Genomic DNA, 19293 nt, shown 5'->3' with positions numbered 1-19293 from the left:
AATGTGCTATGGGTGCAAAATGGTACAGTTGCTTAAAAAATAGAAGTCAGCATTGTTCTATGTAATGAGTTTCGGAATAGCAAATGATTTGTCGTTTTGATTTTCAGCTTACGAGCAGAATCACTGTCTCTTTTATCAGCAGGCTTTAAAATTTTTTTAATACTTCTCTGCAAAAACATAAAATCTTTTGCACTCATAGTACTTTCACAGTTTTATATTCTGCAATAATGCTTTTCAGTCACAAACATTTCAAATTCTTTTAATATGCTTAAAACAGTTTTCAATTTTTATTAGAACAAACATCTCATATGCAACATGTACAAGATTAAAGGTAATTTGTTTTTGATATGCAAAAATATTGGTTAAAACCTTAAGCAAATTGCAAACTCTCGTTGAAAAACTCATGTCTGCACATCTTATTGCATTAGTAACTTCTATGAGAGTCCACAGAGATTACCTTTGTACTGTCTTTAGTAAGTTTATTTCTGAGAAGGGTATCTTGAACTAACTGCATATTATTGTTTCTTCCACGTTCACTTTTGCTCATTCGTGACGAATTACAGTTAACATTTGCATTTCACACACCTAAAAAAGAAACTGGTATTTCACATAGCAATGCAAAATATATCTTTCTCGCTTGAATCTTTTGCATTGCAAACAATGTATGGGCGAATAATGAAATGTGTTCAGAATTCGCGACGAATGTAGTTGAACATGAAGTCGTTATTTAAAGTGACTTCCAGTGTTAAGCTGGACAATATTTTTGTGACAATTTTGACTTTACTAATACATATGTATCTGTCTTTGACAAGACACTGACTATGTTAACATAATCAGTAAAAATTTCAAAAAGCAAGACATACAACGAGCAGGATACGACGTGCTAGCAAATAGATGAGACCCCTGAATACTCAAATGCTTGACTGTGTTTTTTTTTTCATATTAATTTCCTCGGGCGTTGAATCGACGTTGACAGTCACTGCAAAGATTTCTGGTTTCTGTTATAGTCGGTTTGTCTATCCATGTTGACTTATTAGAGTATTACGAATGGAACTCAAAAACTAACCATCATGCATTTAATATACTTAAATTGCATCAAAATACGAGCATCCACATATACTTGTATAATTACTTTGGATCAAATGACACTCTGGCATCACAGAAAATGAGCTGGTAGAGTAAGTTTTGAAGCTAGCTGAGACAGCAGCTCTTGCTTATTATACTAGACTGGCTTACCGCTACGCTGAGGAACAAGGTCTTCTAGGAACGGAAAGAGATGTAGCAGTCTCCCTTCAACTGATAAAAGGACGAAATTGTGCAAAATCCGATCTTCATAACCCTAAACAATAATGGTTCTTAAATTTATCCATGTTATATGGATGTTATTTAAGGGCTGCGACTCATTTTAAGATTTTTATAAATAAATATATACTGTAACAGTCACTTGTTAGTAATATTTTATTAGCACGACGCGTTTCGGCAGTATGCTGCCATCATAAGGTGCATTTTGTTATTTTATTTACTTACACTACTGTTGATAGTTTCGTTGTTAGGCACATAGAAAAAAAAATTGGCTTAGCCAACCACTCACAAAATATTTGCCATGACGTAAATGTATCTAGATGTAAATGTTTCACCTTCACCGTATACTATTCCATTAGCAATAGAAACTGGTTTATCTTAGCTTTTAAGACTCTTTGGATTGATGTAAAAAAAAATGATTGATAAGTTGCTCAGTACTTTTTACTGTGCTCTGTGTGCCAGCCAATGAAATTACCAACAAAAATGTAAGTAAATGCACTAACAAAATGACTAACCATGCTTATCACATAATATACAAACTGCAACATATTTATCTTCCTGAACAGCCCTCATTTCAACGCGTAACTTCACTAGCACACACAACAAAGGAAACTAACTTTATTTCATATTAATTACAGTGTAAAAGTAACGGTCAACGCACCTTACGATGGCAAAATGTTGCCAAACCGTGTCGTCCTAATAAAATATTAGTAACAGGTGACTGTTGTAGCATATATTATTTCATAAAAATTATGGTTTACTCAAACGAGATTTACTAAACACCATCCATTCACAGTAACTCGCATCATGTTGGGATACGGATGGTACATCTCACACCTGCACAGGATAAAGAGATTTGACCGTTCCATCTGTCGAGTATAAGAGACCCTGTTGAACTTGTAGATCTCAAACAGGTAATATTGGGAAATTCATGGTTCCAAAGTGAGCCATACTTCATAGAGCATTAAACAAAGCAGGAATATTTTTAACCAAGATTCTTAAAACGCCATAGAAGCTGTAACTGACGAGCTTCGTCATAGTGACAAAATTTTGGAAGAAGCAGATATCCAGCTCAGTTATATGAATATCACGAAGGATACCGAAGGATTGACACAAACCACCTTTTGACATCTCTACAGTCTCGGTCAAATCTGATAACTGATTACTACCTGTAGTTTGACCTTACTTTTATACTATTTACATATTTACATACAAAGAGTGAATGTTGTAATTATTTTAAGTTACATTTGTGAACTATGACAGCCCATGCAGACAGTGGCTAAAGATACTTTGACCGGCTTCTGGTGCTTGAGTCTGACAGTTAAAATGATGTTTCGGAAGGATATAATCTTTGTGCCTGAATTAAATATATATTTCATTAACTTTAGTATTACATATATTTTTCCTCAAAATATTTAATACTAAACTATATGTGGTGATGTACAGATATGGATATAAAGCAGATATAATGAATACTTGTCAAATTTAGGTGAACTCCACATGAACATTTCTTGCCGACTGGATAGCTAATCTGACGAATGTACAAGTGTGTCCATTTAATTCGCGTTTTTTATTTTATGAAAGGAGGATGAAAGTGGAGAGTATGCCCCTCGCACTTACACCATCACTCGGCTTACACTTGCATCTTTGTAAAAAAATTAAAAAAATTCAACTAAGTTGACAATTGATATCCCGGTTATGCACAGGTGTAACTGATTTTTACCCCGAATGTTGTTTTACATATTCTAAGTTTTGCTGAGTAAACCTTTATAAAATTTTTGAACTTTTGCAGCCTGATGACGTATAAGAAACTCCTGTCATTATTATCATCATTTACCCTAAATTACTGAGCTGACGATGGCGATAGTATTATGTATAAAGAAATGTGTTGATCCCTCTACAGTGCTTTATTCACAAATAACTGCGTAAATAAAGAACTCGAATTAAACATCGTTGGCAGGCTTGTGGAATGAGTGGTATTGCTGGAATATCTGTGGTGGTGTAAAAACGTTGAATCAGTTGGTTTGTGAAAGTTTGGGGAGCAATATGAGAATTTTTATAATATCTAACTAGGACAGAAAGAAGAAAGGGGGCAAGAAATATCTGCTTCGTTATTTTTTAGCTTTTCGCTTCCACACAAAATTCTGCACTCTTTGACGAGTACATAGGAAAAATGATGGTGCAGATGGAATTTGAAGGAAATGTCGCATAGAAGGAAATAAGGAAGGAGAACTATTACCAAAAATTGTGTGAATTTTTTTATGAACTAATTAAACAAGATATGTAATCAGCCATTTATCTATTCTTCTGTATGAGCAGAACAGATACCCAACAATAATGTTATTGCTAAACATACGATTAAAATTACGCTTCGTACTCATAATTCCGAAATATTTAGTGCTATGCACCATATTTTTGTTTATATTTTTCGCGGGAAGTATACAGCTAGGATGCCCTGAACATATGTTGATAATCTCCTTTAACACTCTAAATGAAGCTTCATACTTTGAGGCCCGTCGATTCAGATTAGAGAAAAACATAACTGAGAATTTTAACATCGAAGGTGATTCTTGCTCCCACGTTCTTTCATTGTGAAAGCTACTGTAAATTCCTAACTTAACGAAACCATACGAAAATAGCGGGAACTTAACTCCTACTGCTAGAATGCTACCTTTAAGTTAAACTATGGTAGCATAAGCAACAAACAGGTGACTGCATTTAGGGTGATGAAAACGAGTGTTTACATGGTGTTCCAGACTGGGCAATTTGTTGATGGGTATATGTGGCAGTTGATCAGGTCCTAGAAGAGTACAGCTTTCACAGTGGAACGTGAATGCCCTTAACTATCCAGTCTAGCATCACGATGATTGTCCAGTGCATCGAACCTTTTGTTGATTCCCTCCAATATCCCAGGTTAAACGTTATTTGTCTACAAGAACAATGGTGTGTGGTATTTAGAGACAGGAGCTGCTTGATTCTACATGTGAGCAATTTGATGCAGTTGTCTGGGTTGGCTGTTGGGAAAGCGATAAACTACAAAAAATCCCCAGAACGAATCAGTTGCACTTTCATAAATGAAGAAAGTTGTAGTTTTTGAAGTATACTTTGTGCTGGAAAACGACTAATCTGTTATTCTGGCCTAGATACAGAATCTGACCATTCTCAGGTTCAAGGGAATAATTTTTCACTGCAATGAATATTTTCACAACACTCCTCCACAAGTTCGCTCTGTAGGTATGTTTAGTCCTTTACTGAATGACTTTTGTTGTTATGAAAATTTAATGCAGTCATTTCAAAAAAACAAGGGGTTCCCTTTTTTGGAGTATTTTCTGTTGGTTCTGTGAAATGACTTATCAGTGTTTCAAGCCTATGCAGTGCAAATGACTGGTCTGAGGTTCAGGAGAACAATTTCCCAGCCTGAATCAATACCGAACTCCATTTTACAAAGAATTTTATTATATTACTGAACAATCTACACTCTCAAGGACATTGGTTATAGGTATTCCAAGAACAAAGGATTCACTTTCTTGGAGCATTTACTGTTCTACAAAACGATTCATTAGTTTTTGAAGCCTAGATAGCGCAGATTACTAATTTGTTGTTCAAATGAATAATTTGTGCTGATACCATCATGGCCCTTGTCCACAGCAGTAGGGTTTCCTTTTTGGGGGCATTTTCTGTATTGCAAGAGACTTCTGCAATGATGTTCATTGAGTGCCACTAAATGGAGGAAGTGCTTGATCCAATGTCAGTATACACGCTATGTGGGTGACTGGCAGGAGCAACCAGCAGCTGCTGCTTGGTAAAGATTGTCTGGCTGGTGACTGGTGATGGGTCCTTCAGTCAGTCAGGTGACAGGCTCACGACAGTACACACTCTGTGGAGCATCAATGGCACATCCAGCAGGCTGGATGACTGGCTCTAAGATTGTCTGGCTGATCAGCGTCTGGCTGGTGACTAGTGATGGGCCTCTTAGTCAGTTTCATGACAGGTTGGGGATACGCCCACAGTCTGGTTTGGAGACTGGAGGCTGGCCACTCAGTCTGTCTGGTGACAAACCAAGGACCGATGTCACGATCTTGTCTGATGGCTACTCGGTGACTAGCCCCACAGTCTGACCTACTGATAGGTCCAGTACACGCACTGCAGCCTAGCCAGATGCTGGCCGGTGACCGCGACCTCGGGCTCAGTCTGCCTCAGTGGCGGCGCGCCTCAGCAGGTTGCTGCTGTTGAGCTCGACGTGGACCGCCTCCCGGAGCATTCCCCACAGTGTATCGCGGTCCAGCACCAGCAGCCGCTCCTCCTGCTGAGGCTGAGGTTGAGGTTGAGATTGAGGTGGAGGTGGAGGCTGGACTCCCACGTGACCACGGCTCTCCTTCAGTGTCACCTGGTGATCCTGCTGCAGTGGCGTTGAACTGTCCACTGGGCGGCGCTCCATGTTGACACCCCTCCCAGAATCTGTGGGCATTCATCAATGAAGTACTGTACTACAATATTGTGACATAGTCTGCCTGAGCAGTGAACACACAAGAAATAGTCATGTGTTTTTTCATAATACAGGGTGTCTACATGAAACCTGATTTCCAATGCAGATATGTAATATATGGATACTTGTGGTGTAAGACGTGAGGTGAAACAACTGGAAAAATGTTGTGAAGATTTTTTTGTCAACGATTCCTCTTGTTTTGTTTCAAGTGCTAAAAAATTACCAGGACTGACTACACCGCAAGAGAGAGTCCACAGTATAGAGTGGTACGAGGAAACAAAAACGACCATTGGTGTCCAAAGATATCTCCGACATGAACTTTCTAAGGGGCTCATCATACGTTAAGACTTGGTATTAGATTAGATTAGATTAGCTTTTCGTTCCATAGATCCGTGCTGAGGGGATCCTCGTGGATGTGGAACATGTCAATTTTTTTAAGCTGAAATAAGAATACTAACAGTATGAATATATACAATACATCATTTGTTTCTATTAAATAATTCGTCAATGGAGTAGCAGGAGTTGGTCACTAACAAGTCTTTTAGGCTCCTTTTAAACTGATCTTTATTTGTAACTAAATTTTTTATGTTTGCTGGCAAATTATTGAAGATGAGTGTTCCTGAGTAGTGGACCCCTTTTTGAACTAAAGTAAGTGCTTTTAAGTCCTTGTGCAGATCATTTTTGTTCCTGGTATTGTATGTATGAACTGAGCTGTTTGTTGGAAAAAGAGATATATTATTTAGGAAAAATTTCATTAAGGAGTAAATATACTGAGAGGCAGTAGTTAGTATACCCATTTCTTTGAATAGGTTTCTACAGGACGTCCGTCAATTTACTCCACAAATAATACGTATTGCACGCTTTTGGACTCTGGAAACTTTTGTTTGACTTGAAGAGTTACACCAAAATATTATACCATATGATATTATGGAATCAAAGTAGGCAAAATATGCAAGCTTTTTCATTTTTATTTCGCCTATGTCTGCTAACCCTCGAATTGCAAATACAGATTTGTTAAGGCGTTCCTGCAGTTCTGTGGCGTGCTCCTCCCAACTGACAAGTTCCTAGATACTGGAAATGTAAACAGGTAGTCAAGTTGTGGCTGAAAAGGCACATGTCTGTAAATGGTATGGGAGACATTCCAAACAAGACCATCAACGTCAGTTAACCAAGCATCACCAGAACTAGACATCCCTCGCTCAAATGTTCACAAGGTTCTGCAGGAACGACTTCGTTTGCACGCTTACAAAGTTGAAATTTTGTGTGTACAGAAACGAAACGAGTTGCAACGACGCCACGAATTTGCTGTTGAGCTATTGAATTGGAACAGGCAGAACCACAACTGTCACAGGCAGAACCACGACTGTCATCGTTAGGGAATATAATATTTTCAGACGAAATAACCTTCAACATATATGGGAAGGTTCACAACATTCGCATCTGAGGTTCGGAATACCCCACAGTTTTCGGGAATAAGCCATAGCCAGCAAAAAGGTGAATGTGTGGTGTGAGCTGATGGTAGACAGCATATTGGACCAGCTGTATTCACCGAACAGACATTAACAGGACCGTTTATCCGGAAATCCTTGAGCAGCTTGCTGTCCCTTGGTTTCTTCCCTTGATCCAGACGAGATCTTCCAAGAGGGGGATGCAATGGAGGTTACAAGTTCTAACTTGCTGGACCGAATATTTCTACAGCGATGCATAGGACAAGATGGACCAGCCAAGTAGTCAAAGCAATCTCCAAACCTAATCCATCTCGATTTCTTCCTGTGGGGTTATGAGAAAGACATTGCATATGCATAACCAGCACATGGCCATGGGGATCCCTGCAGAAGAACTGTGGATGCAATAGCCTACATCACACCCGACAGGGTCGTGCACACGTAGGTTGAGCTAGAGTACCGTCTAGGCATTTTACAGGTTACGAAATGAGCCCATGTAGAAGTGTATAAATGTTTTGAACAAAACCTTTTGAGTTACTGTACACAATGTACCCTCATATTTTTTTGATTGCATTTAGAGTCAGGGAGATTTCATGTGGTCATCCTGTACTAAGAGAATGACATGTGGTATAATTGAGAACCCCTTCCATTTTTAAGCGATGTTGCACCTCTATATACTCGAAAAAACTTTCCTTCAGTCGAAATGGACACATGTTGGAAACAACAACTAGGGATACTCTGATGGTTTTAAACACTTTTTGCGCAGCACCTTGTACAAAATTGATGGACTTAATTTTTATGTGATTAAAATGTTAACATTCGCTGCTTAGAGTTACAATTTTATCACGTCGGACAGGGTCGGTCCTCATGACCATATTCAGCGGAACGCTGCAAGTATAATTATGTAATGTACAAGGTGTACAACTTTGCTTCCGCGATTTTTCCCCCAACATTTGAGCCGGCCGGAGTGGCCGTGCGATTCTAGGCGCTACACTCTGGAATCGAGCGACCGCTACGGTTGCAGGTTCGAATCCTGCCTCGGGCATGGATGTGTGTGATGTCCTTAGGTTAGTTGGGTTTAATCCTAAGTTCTAGGCGACTGATGACCTCATAAGTTAAGTCGCATAGTGCTCAGAGCCATTTGAACCTTTTGAACCAACATTTGAGGCTTAATGAAACAAACTGGTTACATATGTATGATTCAAAGTTTTGTCCATCGCTGGCCACTACATTCTCCCATCTTTCGGGCAGTGTACGAATCCCGCGTCGAAAAAGTTGTTCATCTTTTGAAGCGATACACGAATCGATCCAATGTGTGACTTCTTCATGAGTGTTGGTCAGCCAGGCTATGCGCCATTGATCTAAACAGGTGATAGTCAGAGGGAGCAATGACTGGAGAATACGGCGGGTGGGGTAGGACTTCCAATATCAACGTTTCGAAGTACGTTTTGACCTCTTTTGCAACGTGGGGTCGAGCGTAGTCGTGCTGCAAAATAACTTTATCGTGCCTCTCGCTGTATTGCGGCCGTTTATCTTTTAATGCTCTGCTCAGACGCATTGATTGAGTTCGATAACGACCACCTGTGATTGTTTCACTTGGTTTTAACACCTCATAGTACACGACGCCGAGATGGTCCCACCAAATGCAGAGCATAATTTTGCAACCGTTAATATACGGTTTGGCCGTCGACGTGGAAGCATGGCCGGGATATCTAAATGATTTTTTGCGTTTAGGGTTGTCGTAATGAACCCATTTTTCGTCCCCGGTCACAATGCGATGCAGAAATCACTTGCGTTTTTGCCTCTGAAGCAACTGTTCACAAACTCATAAACGCCGTTCAACGTCTCTTGGTTTCAGCTCCACGGGACCCGAGTTCTTTCTTTCTGAATCATGCCCATAGCCTTGAGACGTTTTTAAATGGCCTGCTTTTTCACTCCCACTAATCGTGCCAATTTTTCTTGAGTTTGACGCGAGTCTCCAATTCTGCATCTTCGAAATCATTCTCTCTTCCACCACTATGCTGGTCTATGACGTTAAAAATCACCGTTCTTGAAGCGTTGAAACCATTCACGACACATCCTTTCACTAATAGCGTCCTTACCACACCTACTTGAGAGCACTCGATGAGACTCAGCCGCTGTTTTCTTCATATTGAAACAAAACAGTAGCACCTCCCGCAAATGACGATAATTGGGCCCGTAAACTGACATTTTCAATCACGACACAAATCGACTAATGTTTGAATGAGGTTATGTTGACCGAGGTCCAAGCTAACTGCCTGACGTCTGTTTCTTTCGACCGCAGCTTACCGTTGTCGCCATCTATCGGCAAACGGCGGAAGCAAAGTTGCACTCCTTATACCACAACAAGTGTGGTAGTGTGTGGTTCAACATGAAGCAGCTACTGCTGTACATGCACTTACGATCGTTTGTAGAGCAAGGGGCAGTCAAATGAAAACCGAACACCTACCATAACAGGACCATGAAATGGTTCCATTCAAACGTAGTCACCATACGCATTAAGACATTTGCCCTACGTGGAGGAGTTTCATAGAACACAATCTGTTGCTGACCGCAGCTCGTGGTCTTGCGGTAGCGTTCTCGCTTTCCGCGCACGGGGTCCCAGGTTCGATTCCCGGCGGGGCCAGGGATTTTCTCTGCCTCGTGATGACTGTGTGTTGTGTGTCTTTCATAATCATTTCATCATCATTGACTCGCAAGCCGCCGAAGTGGCGTCAACTAAAGAGGACGTGCAATACGGCTGCCGAACTTCCCCACATGGGGCCTCCCAACCAACAATACGATCACGCATGTTGCTGACTGATCAACAGCCACTCACTCTTGCACTTCCTCGTCCAACTGAAACCTACACACACGCACGTCTTTCTTCAGGTCGACGAAGATGTGAAAATCAGACCAAGACGCCGTAGCGAAGCCTTCGTCGGATTGCAGTGCGAGTGCGGTCATTATCGTGTAACGGAATGAACGCGTTCGACAGCATTGCTGAGCGTTTTACTTTATGGGACCCCGCAGTTCCTGCAAAGTGTCTTCCTTGGGGTATCCACTGTTTGTGGTTCGATGCTCAAGGAACTGGACAAGCAGAGGGGCCCTGCAGTCGAAGACGGATATCATCATGAGCTTACCAGAACTTGTGTGACGAGCTTCGGAGTTCTTTGGCGCGGGAGATGTGGGATTTTTCCGCTGTTGGCTTTGGTTCAAATGGCTCTAAGCGCTATGGGACTTAACATCTGAGGTCATCAGTCCCCTAGACTTAGCATTACTTGAACCTAACTAACCTAAGGACATCACACATATCCATGCCCGAGGCAGGATTCGAACCTGCGACCGTAGCAGCAGCACGGTTCCGGACTGAAGCGCCTAGAACCACTCGGCCACAGCGGCCGGCTGTTGGCTTTGCCGTTTGCCCTCGGGCTCTCGAAATTCTGTCTGATGGAATCACCCTGTTGCACGATAATGTCTGCCCACACACTACTAAACTGTGCCGATTTGGTTGCGAAACACTGCAACATTCTCCGAACAGCCCAGATCCTTCAGCGTGTGATTTCCACATCTCTGGTGACCTGAAGAAAGACATGCGCAGACGACAGCTTCAGTCGGAAGAGGATACGCAAAAGTGGGTGCAGTTGCGCATCCGTCAATGGCCGACCCCCTTGTACGAAACAGGAATTAGTCGTCTCGTCTCCCAGTAGAATAAATGTCTTAATGCGTGTGGTGATTACTTTTGAAAGGGTCCATTCCATGATCCCGTTGTGTGTAAAGTAACGGCCAGGCTTGTTACTCACGGTGCCTCAACAGCTTTGTTGGGGTTGGGTTGTTTGGGGATGGAGACCAGACAGCGATGTCATCGGTCTCATCGGATAAGGGAAGGAAGTCGCCCGTGCCCTTTGAAAGGAACCATCCTGGCATTTGCCTGGTGCAATTTAGGGAAATCACGGAAAACCTAAACCAGGATGGCTGGACGCGTCAACAGCTTTGTGGTTGACGAAATAGGAAGGTGCCGGCCCGGGGTTTGTACGACAGAAGACTGACAAAGGTGCTCGCATCTGTGTATTGATGCGCGAAGGTCATACTTCGGCTCACATTAATTACTTGCACATTTGTCGACTAAATACTTTTTGGCTTTAATCATGATACTTATGCTCGCCCCAATAGCTCAAATGGCTCTGAGTACTATGGGACTTAACATCTGAGGTCATCAGTCCTCTAGAACTTAGAACTACTTAAACCTAACTAACGTAAGGACACAACACACATCCATGCCCGAGGCAGGATTCGAACCTGCGACTGTAGCGGTCGCGCGGTTCCAGACTGTAGTGCCTAGAACCGCTAGGCCACCCCGGCCGGCGCCCCAATTGCTGAGTGGTCAGCGTGACAGATTGACGTCCTACGTGCCCGGTTTCGATTCCCGGCTGGGTCGGAGATTTTCTCCGCTCAGGAACTGAGTGTTATCTTCATCATCATTTCATCCCCATCCGGCGCGCAGGTCGCCCAATGGGGCGTCGAATGTAATAAGACCTGCACCAAGGGGGCCGGACCTGTCCCGTAAGGGGCCTCCTGGCCAATGACGCCAAACGCTCATTTCATTTCCATGATACTTACTAACACACCATTGCGAGAACGAGTAGACTGTCTGAATGTCTTGGCAGTTTTCAAATATAGAAACTTGTGGTATCATTGTTTCTAGTGGAAACGTGATATAGCTCTTCCATTTCACAAGTTTTGGATACAACATCATATGAAGAGAGAAAATTGTAGTTTTTTGGTGTGAATACACTGCCTAACAAAGAAAGTGAAGCATTCAGAACACGTGACTGGATGTCAGTGTAACTTCATACACGTATACACCATTAGGAGGTATGTAAATGACGAACAACAGTTCTCCCCGACAGGTAGAAGAGCTACCACAGTGCATTGTTCAAATGGATTTAAGCACTATGGGACTTAACATCTGAGGTCATCAGTCCACTACGTAAACCTAACTAACCTAAGGACATCACACACATCCAAGCCCGAGACAGGATTCGAACCTGCGACCGTAGCAGCCACGTGGTCCCGGACTGAAGCGCCTAGAACCGGTCGGTCACAGCGGCCGGCCACAGTATATTATTGTTGTTCCTGTTTAGTGGTGTTGCCAGCCTCATATGGAATATAAGGGTCATGAAAAGCGTCGGATGTTGTGTTGATCGCTTGGAAGGATATGTTGATGCCGCGTACTCGGCTGAGGCAGCATTGTCAGCGTCTGACAGATCTTGGAAGAGGCCCCATTGCGACTCGCGATTTGGACAGGTGGTCAAATCGTGCAGTATAACATTTGTGGGGCATTTGGATGTGACAGTGACCCCATTTTGGACTGCAAGGGAAGTGAGGGCAAGCATACTAGTCGATAAGGCTCCAATTGACCAAATCTGACCACCAAAAAAAAGCGTCACCGTGCTGTGCATCGAGCACATCGTAACCCCTTCACATCTGCACTTGCCATCCGAGAAGAAGTAATGGACTCTCAGCAACTCCTGTTTCATATGGTGCCATTGGTCAGACTATAGGAGCAGCTGACTGTGGAATTAGCAGCCCATTAACGTCACAAAACGAGCAGCTACATTTGGAGTGGTGCTGTGAGTAGGACTGGTGATGAGTGGTGTTGCGTTGTGTTCAGTAATGGTTGGTTGGTTGGCAATGAGCGTTTGGCGTCATTGGCCGGGAGACCCCTTGCAGGGCAGGTCCGGCCACCTTGCTGCAGGTCTTATCACATTCGACGCCACATTGGGCGACCTGCGAGGCGGATGGGGATGAAATGATGATGTACACACAGTCCCTGAGCGGAGAAAATCCCAGACCCAGCCGGGAATCGAACCCGGGCCCGTAGGGCGGCAATCCGTCATTCAGCTATTGGGGCGGACAGTTGGTTGGTTGATTTGGGGGCAGGGAACCAAACAGCGAAGTCATTGGTCCCATCGGATTAGGAAATGATGGGATAGGAAGTCGACCATGCCCTTTCAAGGGAACCATTCCGGCATTTGCCTGAAGTGATTTAGGGAAATAACAGAAAACCTAAATCAGGATGTCCGGATATGGGTTTGAGCCATCGTTCTGCCGAATGCACGTCGACTGCGCTAACCACTGCGCCACCTCGCTCAGTGTTCAGGGCATGAAACACGGCTCTCGTCAGCGAAAATGATGATGACCTCGTGAGAGATCTCATTCTCCCAATGTTTCAGAGAGGCGCAGCGGCGTTACTCTTGGCGTTTCGGTCTGGGGAGCCTTCGGGTATGCCTTCGAGCCTGATAATGGCTGAGGGAACTCTGACAGCACAACAGTATGTGATGGACATCCTGCCTCCTCATGTGTTACCTGCCGTGCGACAGTCTCATAGTAGTATATTTCAGCATGACAATGCTCATCTACACACGCTACATGTCTCTATGAACTGCCCGCTCAATGCTGAAATGCACCTGTAGCCAGAACGATCACCAGATCTGTCCCCCATACAATATTTGTGGGATTAACTTGGTCGTCAGCTCTGTATCAATGCCAGTAACCTGGATCTCAGGGGCCAGTTAGAAAAGCTGTGGGCCACTTTCCTTTAGGAGAGGAGGCAATGACAACCTTCCAAACCGAACCACAGCATGTATCCAGACCAGGGTGCAACGTTATCCTGATAAGTGGGCTCATAGTGTCAAGTTCTTTGTAAAATTTAATTTATTTTGTAACCACTGAAATAGCACGAGATCCTCTCCAAAACTCTAAGTTTCACTTAATATCCTGCTGTCCTTCTGGGCGCTTCACATTTTTCTGTCAGGCAGCATAATAGTCCAGTCCATAGGATGTTTCCAAAAGCTTTCATGCTGGATAGCTATAATTATATTACAGCTACTCAAGGAGGTCCAGAGTGGGCTGTAATTATCGCGCGGCACTGAAGCGTAGTAGATATTCAAATGCGTTAATGCTGTGACGATTTACGCTGGAAAAAAATTAGTTCCAATTTTGGCCACCAGGCGCAAATCTGGCGCTCTTCAACATCTTGTCGATCTCTCCGATGCTCATACTGAACAACTTGCATAAGCGGCAATTAGTAACCAAATCGAAATTATGACTTTTCCACTTGTTGACCTTTTTACCCATGTTTCGTACCTAGTCCATTACATATGAAAAACATTTCTATACTTTTTTCTTGTATTCGCAGTGATAGATTTGCACCTGGTGGCGAAAATTGAACTACACTACTGGCCATTAAAATTGCTACACCAAGAAGAAACGCAGATGATAAACGGGTATTCATTGGAGAAATATACTAGAAGTGACATGTGATTACATTTTCACGCAATTTTGGTGCATAGATCCTGAGAAATCAGTACCCAGAACAACCACCTCTGGCCGTAATAACGGCCTTGATACACCTGGGCATTGAGTCAAACAGAGCTTGGATGGCGTGTACAGGTACAGCTGCCCATGCAGCTTCGACACGATACCACAGTTCATCATGAGTAGTGACTGGCGTATTGTGACGAGCCAGTTGCTCAGCCACCATTGACCACACGTTTTCAATTGGTGAGGGGTCTGGACAATGTGCTGGCCAGGGCAGCATTCGAACATTTTCTGTATCCAGAAAGGCCCGTACAGAACTTGCAAGATGCGGTCGTACGTTATCCTGCTGAAATGTAGGGTTTCGCGGGGATCCAATGAAGGGTAGAGCCACGGGTCGTAACACATCAGAAATGTAACGCCCACTGTTCAAAGTGCCGTCAATGCGAACAAGAGGTGACCGTGACCTGTAACCAACAGCAACCCATACCATCACGCCAAGTGATACGCCAGGCCGGCCGAAGTGGCCGTGCGGTTCTAGGCGCTGCAGTCTGGAACCGCGAGACCTCTACGGTCGCAGGTTCGAATCCTGCCTCGGGCATGACTGTGTGTGATGTTCTTAGTTAGGTTTAACTAGTTCTAAGTTCTAGGGGGTCTAATGACCTCAGTAGTTCAGTCCCATAGTGCTCAGAGCCATTTGAAACATTTTTTTGATGCGCCAGTATGGTGATGACGAATACACGCTTCCAATGTGGGCTCACCGTGTTGTCGCCAAACACGGATGATGCTGTAAACAGAACCTGGATTGATCCGAAAAAATTACGTTTTGCCATTCGTGCATCCAGGTCCGTCGTTGAGTACACCATCACAGGCGTTCCTGTCTGTGATGAAGCGTCAAGGGTAACCGTAGCCATGGTCTCCGAGCTGATAGTCCGTACTGCTGCAAACGTCGTCGAACTGTTCGTGCAGATGGTTGTTGTCTTGCAGACGTCCCACTGTTGACTCAGGGATCGAGACGTGGCTGCACGATCCATTACAGCCATGCGGATAAGATGCCTGTCATCTCAACTGCTAGTGATACGAGGCCGTTGGGATCCAGCACGGCGTTCCGTATTACCCTCCTGAACCTACCGATTCCATACTCTGCTAACAGTCATTGGATCTCGACCAACGCGAGCAGCAATGTCGCGATACGATAAACCGCTATCGGGATGGGCTACAATTCAACCTTTATAAAAGTCGGCAACGTGATGGTACGTATTTCCCCTCCTTTCTCGAGTCATCACAACAACGTTTCACCGGGCAACGCTGGTCAACTGCCGTTTGTGTATGAGAAATCGGTTGGAAACTTTCCTCACTTCAGCACGTTGTAGGTGTCACCACCGGCGCCAACCTTGTGTGAATGCTCTGAAAAGCTAATCATTTGCGTATCACAGCATCTTCTTTCTGTCGGTTAAATTTCGCGTCTGTAGAACGTCATCTTCGTGGTGTAGCAATTTTAATGGCCAGTAGTGAAGTAACCATCGCTGCCATATATAATGTACAACGGCTAAATTCCTAGATAGTCTCTCTGCAGTATCGCAGAAGTAGCATCCAGCTTCTCGTAGTCCGTTTTCACGACATGGTTCAAACTCAGTGAGGTGTTGATAATGGCATCTTTGTCCGCTTCACGGCATTCTTGACTAACATCAACTCACCACGTCGAATCTCAAAGTTAAATAACGCTCTTGACCAAAACAGTGTTTATTTAAAGCTAACCTGATTTGCACTGATGTTATTTACTGGCGCGAAACTGGAATATACGTGATATTTCAGATATAGAAACAGGTTTAAGATCTTTCGTTTATGTCGCACAAATCATTCTTGGTTTTTTGTTTTTTTTCCCATCATTGTATATACAGAGCAACAATTATTGAACTACATGAAAAAAAAACGTAAATTAGTTACGAACCAAGGCCTGCAAACACTTTCTTCAGCGTGTAAACGTCACTATAGATATTCATATTTAGGTTCGACATGCCTGCCATCATTGGCGAAATTCTGCATCACCCCCTGAAGTGTCGGAACATCGATGCTCTCGATGACCTCCTGAACGGCTGTTTGCCGCTCAGCGATGGTTTTGAGGTTATTGCTGTTCACCTTGTTTTTAATACAACCCCACAAGAGAGAGTCGCACCTAGTCAGATCTGGAGAATATGGCGGCCAATCGAGGCCAATGCCAGTGGCCTCTGGATACCCCAGAGTCAGAACGCGGTCCCCATAGTGCTTCTCCAGGAAATCGTACACTCTCCTGCTTCGATGGGGTCGAGAAGCACATCTTGTCGAAATAAGGGTCAGTTTGGACAATTGGGATGAAATCATCTTCCAAAATCTTCACGTACCATTCCATAGTCACTGTGCCAACAAGGGATATGGCACCAATTATTCCGTGACTGGACATTGCATACCACAGTCACCGTTGAGGGGACTTCTCGATAGCGAAACAAGCGGATTCTCAGTCCCTCAGATGGTTCAAATGGCTCTGAGCGCTAGGGGACATAACAGCTATGGTCATCAGTCCCCTAGAACGTAGAACTACTTAAACCTAACTAACCTAAGGACATCATACAACACCCAGTCAGTCCCTCAAATGCGCGAATTTCGCTTATTGGGGAACCCATCCAAATGATGATGACGATGAGGCCCCATACTCTGAGGAGGTAGGGAATGATGCGGGAGACTCGCTCTGCCGACTGGGCAAGGACGTAGCGGAGGTGGTTTGCCATTGCCTTCCTCCGACCATAATGGGGATGAATGGTGAAGGAGAAGGCAATATAACAACACCCAGTCATCTCGAAGCAGTGAAAATCCCTGACCCCACCGGGAATCGAACCCGGGACCCCGTGCGCGGGAAGCCAGAACTCTACCGCAAGACCACGAGCTGCGGACCATCCAAATGAAAGTGGGCTTTGTCGCTAAACCAAACCATACTAATTGCCCTAAGGCCCCGCTGCCAACTGTGCGCTTTTAACATTCTAACGCAAGCCGTTCAGAAGTTGTGACGACTTTACATCTACATCTACATGGATACTCTGCAAATCACAGGGAGAGGGTTCATCGAACCACCTTCACAATTCTCTATTATTCCAATCTCGTATAGCGCGTGGAAAGAATGAACACCTATATTTTTCTGTACGAGCTCTGATTACTCTTATTTTATCGTGGTGATCGTTCCTTCCTATGTAGGTCAGTGTCAACAAAATATTTTCGTATTCGGAGGAGAAGGTTGGTGATTGGAATTTCGTGAGAAGATTCCGTCGCAACAAAAAACGCCTTTCTCTTAATGATTTCCAGCCCAAATCCTGTATCATTTCTATGACACTCTCTCCCATATTTCGCGATAATACAAAACGTGCTGCCTTTCTTTGAACTTTTTTGATGTACTCCGTCAGTCCTACCTGCTAAGGATCCCACACCGCGCAGCAGTATTCTAAAAGAGAATGAACAAGCGTAATGTAGGCAGTCTCCTTAGTAGGTCGGTTACATTTTCGAAGTGTCCTGCCAATAAAACGCAGTCTTTGGTTAGCCTTCCCCACAACATTTTCTGCGCGTTCTTTCTAATTTAAGTTGTTCGTAATTGTAATACCTAGGTATTTAGTTGAATTTACGGCTTTTAGATTTGACTGATTTATCGTGTAACCGTTGTTGTTTGTTGTTGTGGTCTTCAGTCCCGAGACTGGTTTGATGCAGCTCTCCATGCTAATCTATCATGTGCAAGCTGCTTCATCCCCCAGTACCTACTGCAACCTACATCCTTCTGAATCTGCTTAGTGTATTCATCTCTTGGCCGCCCTCTACGATTTTTACCCTCCACGCTTCCCTCCAATACTAAATTTGTGATCCCTTGATGCCTCAGCACATGTCCTACCAACCGATCCCTTCTTCTAGTCAAGTTGTGCCACAAAGTTCTCTTCTCCCCAATCCTATTCAATACCTCCTCATTAGTTACGTGATCTACCCACCTAATCTTCAGCATTCTTCTGTAGCACCACATTTCTAAAGTTTGTATTTTCTTCTTGCCCAAACTATTTATCGTCCATGTTTCACTTCCATACATGGCTACACTTCATACAAATACTTCCAGAAACAACTTCCTGACAAATCTATACTCGACTGAGCTACCCAAGCACGACTCACACCCCGTCTTCACAGCTTTAATTCCGCCCGCGGAATTAACTCGGGACCTTTACTTTTAGCGGGCAAGTGCTCTACCGACTGAGCCACCCAAGCACGACTCACGTCCCATCCTCACAGCTTTAATTCCGCCAGCGGAATTAACTCGGGACCTTTGCCTTTTGCGGGCAAGTGCTCTACCGACTGAGCTACCCAAGCACGACTCATGCCCCGTCCTCACAGCTTTAACTCCACCATCGGAATTAACTCGGAACCTTTGCCTTTTGTGGGCAAGTGCTCTACCGCCTGAGCTACCAAACCACGACTCATGCCCCATCCAGACAGCTTTAATTCCGCCAGTTGAGTTAACTTGGGACCCTTGCCTTTTGTGGGCAAGTGCTCTACCGACTGAGCTACCAAAGCACGACTCACGCCCCATCCTCACAGCTTAACTCTGCCAGCGGAATTAACTCGGGACCTTTGCCTTTCGTGGGCAAGTGCTCTACCGACTGAACTACCCAAGCACGATTCACGCTCCATCCTGACAGCTTTAATTCCACCAGTGGAGTTAACTCGGGACCTTTGCCT

The 19293-nt window shown here is 43.9% G+C and overlaps 1 protein-coding gene across 1 annotated transcript in view; it reads right to left on the bottom strand.

Moving 5' to 3' along the window:
• Positions 1 to 4054: 4054 nt before the first annotated feature.
• LOC124552274 (C3 and PZP-like alpha-2-macroglobulin domain-containing protein 8) overlaps positions 4055 to 19293 on the bottom strand; it is an 842473-nt gene continuing 827234 nt past the window's right edge. The window contains exon 28 of the mRNA XM_047126553.1: positions 4055 to 5760. Coding sequence (XP_046982509.1) covers positions 5489 to 5760 — 272 coding nt within the window. The 3' untranslated portion in view covers positions 4055 to 5488. The remainder of the gene's footprint in view (positions 5761 to 19293) is intronic.

The sequence above is a fragment of the Schistocerca americana genome, chromosome 10 (genome assembly GCF_021461395.2).
Source record: "Schistocerca americana isolate TAMUIC-IGC-003095 chromosome 10, iqSchAmer2.1, whole genome shotgun sequence".
Taxonomy (NCBI): domain Eukaryota; kingdom Metazoa; phylum Arthropoda; class Insecta; order Orthoptera; family Acrididae; genus Schistocerca; species Schistocerca americana.
This window is presented reverse-complemented; position numbering and strand designations above follow the sequence as displayed.